At 34.9% G+C, this 9431-nt stretch overlaps 1 protein-coding gene across 1 annotated transcript; it reads left to right on the forward strand.

Moving 5' to 3' along the window:
- Positions 1-1442: 1442 nt before the first annotated feature.
- On the forward strand, positions 1443-3851 carry LOC115962686. The gene is made up of 2 exons (XM_031081571.1): positions 1443-1562; positions 2751-3851. Exon 2 carries the CDS (start codon positions 2805-2807, stop codon positions 3510-3512), a length of 708 nt encoding a protein of 235 aa, XP_030937431.1. The 5' UTR covers positions 1443-1562; positions 2751-2804; the 3' UTR covers positions 3513-3851.
- The last annotated feature ends 5580 nt before the right edge of the window (positions 3852-9431 follow it).

Below are 9431 nucleotides of genomic sequence, written 5' to 3' on the forward strand. Positions count from 1 at the left end.
AGGGATTGGCGTGGTAATCCAAGATCATGAAGGCAGAGTCACGGTAGCTTTAAGTAAAAAAATTCACCAACTTTTAGGGCTGCTAAAAGCTGAAGCAAAAGCCATGAGGTAGGTGTATTTTTTGCATGGGATGTTGGTATAAGAGATGTAGTTTTTGAATGTGAATCTAAGATAGTGGCTAATGCTCTTTTGGGTCTTTGTACTCCACCTGTAGTTGTCTCAAACATTCTAGTTGGGATAGCTCATAAACTCCAAGATTTCTGATCAGCTCATGTGCCTCATATGAAGTGTCAAGGTAATAAACTAGCTCATATCTTGGCAAAATATGTCAAAGAAGTAGATAATAGTGATAATTATATAACGTGGATAGAGGAAAATCCTCCACTGATTGTGTTAGCTATTACTCGTGATGTAATGAATTTATTTTCTTCTTAATAAAGTTACAAGTTTTTCATAAAAAAAAGAAAAGAAGAAGCACATTATGAAAATGAAAACTAATGTACTTGCCTCTGCTTCCACTTTTTTTGCATCTAGCAAATCTGCTTTGGTAAAAATGATTTTTTCAATTAAAAACATTCCATCGAATTAAATCAAATAATATAATTCCAACTTAATTAATTTATTAATTATTAGTATTGTTTTTAGAATGATAAAAAATCTATAAAATAATGAGAGAGAAAAAAAAAGTTAATTAAGTAACTTGTGAACAAACTCAAACTTGTTCTAAAAAAAAGTCGAACCAAGTTTTAACATATAATATTGTTTTGGTGATGGGCTCGAGTTTGGCTTGTAAACTAACAAAATGATTGAAGAAGAATTTTTTATTTTTTATTTATTTTTTATAATGTTTTTCAAAAATAAAACTGCAAATATATATATATATTTTTTTAAATTGGAAAACAAAATTCGAACTTTTAACAAAATTCGTTAATAGGACAAATGGAACACAAATTAAAAGGTTACAAACAGAAGTGTAGAATTTTTAAAATCAAATTAATTTCTTCAAAATTTAAACGAAGAGTAGATTCAATTATGAAATTAACCTATTTTTGAAAGATGAGAGATTAAAGTGAGAAAATTAAAAATTGAGGGGCAATATTAAACATTACCAATAGTGAAAGGACCTTCATGCCAAAAATTAATAATTTAATCTTAGTTTTATCATATCCAACAAATCTACTACTTCGTTTCCTATAAAAAAAAAAAAAAAAAAGAAATCTACTACTTCCTATCCAAAAAAATAAAATATCTATTACTTGGAGGCAGAAGCTATGGGTCTCAGTCTCACATATACCATGCCCAAAGAATGATTTTCCATCAATTAGAAAAAGAATAATAAAAAAAAAAAGAATAATGGCAATTCCGAAATTTTGGGTACCACATGTTTTAATTTATTTAAAAACTCAAATTAGGAAGCCCCACTATAAAAGAAGTTGCTTTGCGCCTCCAATCAATCCACGCTTGTTTCCTTTCTTTTTCATTTTTCCTCACTGCAAAAACTTCGCTCCTAATTTCCTAATTTCTCAGACTCAGACACAGACCCTTTGCTGATTCAACAATTGGTATGTTTTCTTTTTTGTTTTTTCATTTCTTGTTCTTTGCAAAACCCCATCTGGGTTTATCAAACCTATGCCTATATGTGCTACATTCAATGTGTTTGTGTGTGTGTGTGTGTGTGTGTGTGTGTGTTTGAGAGAGAGATCACGGGGATTGTTTGGGGTTCATGTGCTTTGATGGGGTTTGTAATTCAGAACCCACTTTTTCTTTTTCATTTCCTTTTTTGTTGTTTTTAAGAATTTTCTTTAATATGCTGGAATTATGTGATTTATATTTTAATGGGGTTTGCTAGTGTTAGGTTCTGTTTCATATTATAATACTGATAAGTTGTATTAAATTACAATGCTTTTGTACCAAATTTACAAGATCAGCTTGGGGATAGTATTGTATAATGATTGTATCAAATTACAATTTATGTCCCTTATAATTAATTTTTAAAATATGCAGTAGTTTTGTGCAGATAATGCCTGTTTTAATAGTTTATTTTTTAGTTTTTCAAAAAAAAATTATAGCAATTAATTTTGGTTTTTGAAAGCAGACATTGGTTGGGATTTTTCATCTTTTAGAGATTCTTAAAAGTTATATCTGCTAATGGGTGTGGCTAGGTATTGAAACATGGTTATATTAGTACTTAATTTTTTTAATGTAGCAGGAAACTTATAAAAAATTAAATTGGGCTTTCTGTAATAGATGTATGAAGTTTATATTTGGTTTCTGCAGATAGATGTATGATTTTTTACGGGTTTTTAACTTCTTATGTTAGAGCAGTTGCAGGGAGTGTTATCTTTGTATTGTTTAAGTAGCCTTTTATATGTATTATCTGCTTTAATGTTCCCCTTTTTCACTCATCTTGATTTGATTCATGAGAGCTTATTCTTGTTCCTTCAATTATGATTCTTTCAATGTTGACTGCATTTTAATTGGGAGAAATAGTGTTGTGTAGGACATTTATGTTGTTGGTATGAAGATTTAGTAAATGCTTAATTTAAAGTGGAAATGTAATTTATTTGCACCTATTTCAGTCTCTTCTGAATCTACGAAATCGTTGTGAATGCCTGATACTGAAATACATGGTGCAGGTTATGTTTCTGTATGTGATCAATTGTGGGCCTGAAAACATTTGTTGAAGTTTAAAATGCTTTGTTTCTTCTCACAATCTGATGTGATTGGTATTCTTTTCTTCATCTTCCTAGGAGAAGAGTTAATGTCACACATTGAGGATTTTGACAACACCGTAAGATTCTGAAATGCCAAAGGACAGAAGAGTTTGCTCCACTTACTGTCTTCGTTCTAGGAAATCTCCAATTCCTATAAGTTCCAAGGATGCCAGGCAAGACAAATCCAAAACCTTTGGAGGACAAGGTGCGGATGTGAAGGAATGGGAAGAAGTTAGGTGCCCCATCTGCATGGAGCATCCTCATAGTGCTGTCCTGTTGCGATGTTCATGTTATGAAAAAGGTTGCCGCCCCTACATTTGCAATACAAGCGACCGCCACTCTAACTGTCTCTCGAAGTATTGCGCATATTTTGGTTCATCATGTGAATCTCGGTCACAAAGAAAGCTTGTATGCCCTCTTTGTCGAGGGCAAGTCAGTGATTGGGTTGTTGTTGAGCCTGCACGCCAGTTCATGAATTCCAAAGCAAGGAGCTGTTCACATGAGGCATGTGATTTTAGTGGGACTTATGTCCAACTCAGGAATCATACTAGGAAAGAGCACCCCACAAGTCGGCCATCAGAGGTTGACCCTGCTCGCCAGCAAGAGTGGATAAGGCTGGAGCGTGAAACGGAATTGAATGATGTTATATCTGTGTACCTATCAGATTTACAGGACAGTAGAGGAGAGAGCTTTTCACCATCACGTATTGACAGGTTTCGGAATTTCTTGCGCCAGATGATTCTCTATCCTGAGACTTCAGCAGAGCGGCGGGGATCAGATACTGTGATAATTATCTAGCCCAAGTCTTCTGCAGAGCAGAGATCTTCTCTTTCATCTAGAACATAATGGATTGATCAGCACCATGGGGAAGGTAGTTGGTTAGTCCATCACAAATCTTGTCCATTCTTTTTTAAAAGTTAAAAAAAAAAAAAAAATGTGGGAAGGTATTATTTAAAAAATAAAATAAAATAATTATGTTGTTGTTACATATCAAAGTGGATATCAGTTTTTCCTAAAATGGTTCATATAATTCTGTTAGGTGCTGAATACTTGAATAGTTAAAAAAAATTATACATTTTAATTTTCCTCTTGGACAATTACATATTGACAGTTGAAAGTCATACTGGTAAGTGGTAACATTTATCTTGTTTAAAATTCTTAATTAAATAATATATATATATATATATATATATATATATATAGATGAGGTCAAATCTTTCATCATATGAAATGTGGTGATACATTAGTTGCAACTAATGTGAAGAGGGAGTGTTGTAATATGTCCAAGCAAGTCCAAAATATGTATTTGCAGTTTTAGAACTATCTACTTCATTCAGGCTTAAGTGACCTAATATATTTGTCCTTTGTGAGTTGTGAAGAGCTGGCTCATATGCCTAGTTCAAATGGCACCTCCTTCCCTTAGAAGAGCAAGATGAAGGGTGGCGTGGTGGGTTTAAGGCCCTGTAGCTACACGTGTAACTTATCAATATATATATAAAAGAATAATGAGCTGTATAACCCTTAAGTGGTGGAAGAATTGTTTTCAAGGATAGCCTTTCAGATGCGAAGAGGGGAAGAGTTTTTGCACTTGGTAGTGTGTCTTAGCAAGTCTTATTTCATTCAGACTTACCTAATTTATTTTCCCTTGCGTGTCTTAGCAAGTCTTACCTAATATATTTACCCTAAAGCGGGGGTGTTTATCTTAAAAATGTGGGGTTATATTGTATAATAATCTAGTGTAGAACTATGTATTTCATTCAGTGACCCAACTTATTTGCCTTTGTGAGTTGTGAGTAGCCATATGGCCCTGTAATGGCTGTAAGGTATAGCTACTAGTGTATGCTTTGCAACTACCTATGGTCAATGCAGGGATTTTAGATAAATTTAACAGCCAACTGAAATCAGTTGACTTGTCCAAGTGTTTACGCTTTTGTTCGCTACAATAACTGGTTTTTTTATGCAAATTAACGTGATGTGGTAACTTAGCTGGGACGCCACCAAATGGATGAGTTCCAGAATGTTTTGATTCAGTGACTAAAGAATTATTAAATTGTCAAAGGTATTTATGATTTTTTTAAAAGCATGTCAATCAAAGCCTCAAAGGTCTAAGTCTTGACTGAACCTTGAATTTATTTATTTATCTTTTGTTGATAATTTGATTGTCAGGGAGAGATTCAACCTTGGATGTCTTAGTTAGAAATCACCTGAATTGAAGCTCAGGCCTCAATATTTTGTCAGGGAAAAAAAATTAACTTATGTACTTTCAATTTTTCAATTTTAAGCCCTTTCACTTCAATAAATGTCCCAATCGCTCCTTTTATCCACCTTCCGTGAGATTTGGAACAGCCCCTGTCCAAGTAACTAATAAATAACAAAACAAAACAACTCAAGAAAGAGAGAGCCAAGTGGAAAACGACAGAACTCTTGGGGTTCTCAAAATATACACTGAGGGACTGGGTATATTTAGTTGCAGCAGTGAGTAAATTTTGTTGTAGCTGTAGAGTTTCAAGGGGACCAACATGCACAAGGTGAAGACAATCAAGTGTTGTGTACATACCAACCTACACATAACACATACCTCATAAAGGGATAAAGATCCTCTCCATTTTACTTTCAAATGGAGAGATTAGAGAGTCCACTTCATGATTTGAAATAAATTTTATGGTCAGGATGTGTCACCTCATTAAAAGACAATAAGCAACGCTCAAAACGATTGAGGCATCACAGACGGCTATCTGATGCTGATTTCGTAAACGGGTGGAGTATATGAGGAGAGAGCCATCATGGTTAGCGGAGTTGAAGGGGTTGAAGAAGATGAGGATGGAGGAATCACAGCTTTTGAACAAGAGACAGATGGTGGATATGCTTGTTGGTGATGGCGTTACTTCAAACGTCAACTTTGATTTTTCAAACCGCTAGGGATACCATATGAGTTGTCCTTCAATTCTGATTTTATCACATGCCATGTTCAATATATTTGTTTATTATTCAATAATTGGAGAGGAGGGATTTGAACCCTAAACATCTTTGTTGGAAACATTAGGATGTGTTAGTTAAGTTACAAGACTCTTGATCATATTCAATTGTAATTTAGCATTTGTTCTTATTTGCCAGATTGGAATTTGGAGGAATGGGCTTTGAAGATCCTAGTTTTCTTAGCATAAGTAATCCAAAGTAGGAAAAAACAATGTCATTACATCTTATCCCCTTAATTTTTTATTATATCAATTTTAAGACCTCTTCATGAATTATTCCTCCTTTTTAGAATATATCTTGTGTGAACACACAAACTATTGCCTACATGTTCACATATGTTTCCAAACTCTTAGTGCTGCTGCAAGCATAGTTTGTTGAAGAACTTCTGGTGATTTGTTTTTAGGTGTAAATGTACATTTAGTCCTTACATTTTGACTTTTTTCTATTTTAGTTCCTACATTTTATTTTTACCACTTTTAGTCCCTAAACCAATTAACGCCCTTCATTTAAGTCCTTGAAGCACCATTCCGTCACCAAACTAACGGGGAATTGACAGATCAATAAAATAATATGATTTTTTTTTTTTTTTACACGTTGGTCTAGTTCATACATGAGTGAGAAGATAGACCCAAGCTCAAAGATAAATCACGATCTCTCTCCCGTGGCTTCTCCTGGGTGTCTTGCGCAAAGCCTCTTGAAGTATTTTCAGAGTTCTTACAGGCGAAAAGGTTCTGCAAGACACCAATTTCAACAGGCTCCGAAGTTGATGTTTTGATTGGTCTGCCAACATATATAGTATTGGAATGTGGCTCTTCTGGGACCCGAGAGCCTAATTGAGACTCTCTAGTTTGATAATGAGTTCCATAATACAATGCATACACTGTACCCAAGTTCAATGGGGTGTTACTTTCCATGGTCATCAACTGGTTACAACCAGCAGGAACGCTCTCTAGTGAGAAAGGTTAAGTCCGAGGGCAGGGGCAGAGCTAGGGGGGGCCAGTTGCCCCCCCGGCCTGCCCAAAAAATACCTTTAGTTATTTTGTTATTTTCCAAATATTTGTTGGTTATATTAATTACTATCCAATTATATTTGTAGATGAACTTGTGTTTTGTTGTACCTGATGTTTATTACTGTTAAGCGTTTTTACTATTTATTTCGATCATTGGACTTGATCAGGTAAACTCACAAAATAGTCAATCAACCTTTTTCATTTAGTAAGTTGGCTTTTAAATTGATCTACATGTTAGAAAGGTCAATTAATTTATCATCTACCTATTGTTTTAAAGGGAGGGGTAAATTGCCTTTTATGTTAGGACCTATGTTCTGTTTCTTGGTCCTGAAATAGAGTGTTTTTTAAGCCAGTCAAAACGTTTTTTTTTTTTTCTCATATCACTTCATTTCTTAATTAAGTCCTTTTTTTAATTAAAATAATCTTCTACTAAACCAAGTTTAAAATTTCTCACCACTTCAGCTTACAGCAGCAGGTCTATAGTTGATGCCCCAATGAGTCATTATAAAAACATTTTAAATATATTGTTATAGTTTTGACACTTTTATATTGAGTTAATCTCATAGTTTATTTTTGAGTACATTGATTAATTTCTTGAATTGTAGATAAATACATTGATTAATCTCTTCAATTAATTTTTATTTTATATGAATTGATTATCTTTATTTATTTATTATATAGTTATTTATTTATTTTTATTAATACAGACTAATATTTTTTAGATTGATTTTGTTTTCAATCATAACCTTGCCCCACCTAAACTAAAATCTTGGCTTTGCCACTATTTGAGGGGTAGTGAGGTTAGCATTAGGGTTGACATGGCAGTTAGATTCCGAAACAAAACTTGCAGAATTTATGGAAGTAACTCTTGCAAGGTTTAGCTGGTATAGTGAACTAGCGACAATTGAGGCCGATGTTCATAAGTAGTTCTAGCAGGTGCAGAAGGGGGCTAATGGGTTCTCGGTGTAAGGTAACTCGAACTCCTAGGAATAGTGTGCCTTTGGCTTCTCGAAGCCCTCACCCGAACACAGCCCATATTAAGGGCAGCTGAACCACATAAGGAGGGAGAACAAAAAGAAGCAAATACAATCATAGCACCAATCAATGGACAGAATATGTGGAGACCTTGTACGCTAGATTGCCTTCACGTGAGTTTTCCCGTTATTTTATTGATCAACATGTAGAAAAAAAAATCATATTTTTTTTATTGATTCATCAGTTCCCTGTTACTTTGGCGATGGAATGGTGCTTTAAGGACTTAAATGAAGGGCGTTAATTGGTTTAGGGACTAAAAGTAGTAAAAATAAATGTAGAGACTAAAATGGAAAAAAAATCAAAATGTATGGATTAAAAGTGCATTTTCGCCTTATTTTTATTCTTTCTAGTTCTTCCATTTCTGTATTTAGTCACACAGATTTCGAGAAAAATATAATTTATTATTACAATACAAGGGCGTCAAATGAGTTGAGAGAAAGCAATCCTGATTCCCAACCGGGCTAAGAGTGCATGGTTGTTACTTGTTACTTTCAAGCAGTTCCTGTCCTTGCACTCACAGTTATTTTGGCTCTTGGCTTTGCGCATAACATCAGGGCTAGATTTTTCTCACACGACATATTCAATTCTCGAAAATAGGTAATGGTGGATCAAATCAAATTAAAGAGTCAAATAATTTTAGGACTTTATAAGGAAATATGTTACGAACCAGCTTGTTGAAGTAGATTTGGATAGCAGCTTAGATCAGATTATGCAGCACAGTTCAGATTATGCAGCACAATTGTTACTCAGATTATGCAGCACAGTTGTTACTATCTCTTGGCTGCTCTGGATGAGTGTTATCTGCTGCACAAGATTGGTTCTAACTTGTTGAAGTTATCGGATTGTTTAGGATTTGTTTTGGAGTTATTAATGGTTATCTTATTTATGTTTATAGGGTTGCTTTTCAAATAATGACTCTGCTTGGGGTGTGTCCAATAGAGATAGGAGTTGGAAATAGGATAGGACTTGATGTTATTTTATCTTTATCATTAGGAACGCATTGTATGCTCAATTGGAGGCTATTTATAGTCTACGTTTATTAATAAAAAGTCATCTGAATATTCGAGTAAAACAATCAAGCTTTTGCTTGTTAAGGAGGTCTCGGTTATCCCTCGAAGCATAACTAGAAATTTATCCTTCTTCTTTTCTGTTAAATTCTAGAATTTCCTCGATCTAACCATAGCCCCACGCGGGAAAAGAGGTGCTACACGCAGCCGAGGCGGGGGTCGTATGAACTTGGTATCAGAGCCAGGTTATGGCTGAGGATCGTGTGGGTAGATTGGAAGGTGAGGTTAACAACCTGACTTCCATGGTTCCGGAACAACAGAAGGTGATGAAGGAGATACAAGAGATGCTTGCTGCAATGCATACTCGTTCTGAAAGGAATACAAGTACTCATAGCAGCGAAAGGGCAGAGAGTTCTCATCAGCATGGTGAGGGAGAAAGATTTTCAGGTAGATTCAACTCAGGACAGTGGGGCTTAAATGGTTCGGTTATCCCAAAGGTAACCAAACTTGGCTTTACACACTTTAATGGCATGGAAGATCCCACCAGTTGGGTGTGTAGAGCCGAACAGTTTTTTGAGTTTCAAAAAATTCCCACGGAAGAGCAGTTACCTTTGGTTGCTTACCACTTGGAGGGAGAAGCTTAGCTGTGGTAGCAATTACTTAAGGACGAAGGGGAGGAACTCACATGG

The sequence above is a fragment of the Quercus lobata genome, chromosome 10 (genome assembly GCF_001633185.2).
Source record: "Quercus lobata isolate SW786 chromosome 10, ValleyOak3.0 Primary Assembly, whole genome shotgun sequence".
Lineage (NCBI taxonomy): Eukaryota > Viridiplantae > Streptophyta > Magnoliopsida > Fagales > Fagaceae > Quercus > Quercus lobata.

Coding starts and splice junctions, on each gene's coding strand:
- LOC115962686 (XM_031081571.1), top strand. CDS start 2,805: ATGCCAAAGGACAGAAGAGTTTGCTCCACTTACTGTCTTCGTTCTAGG.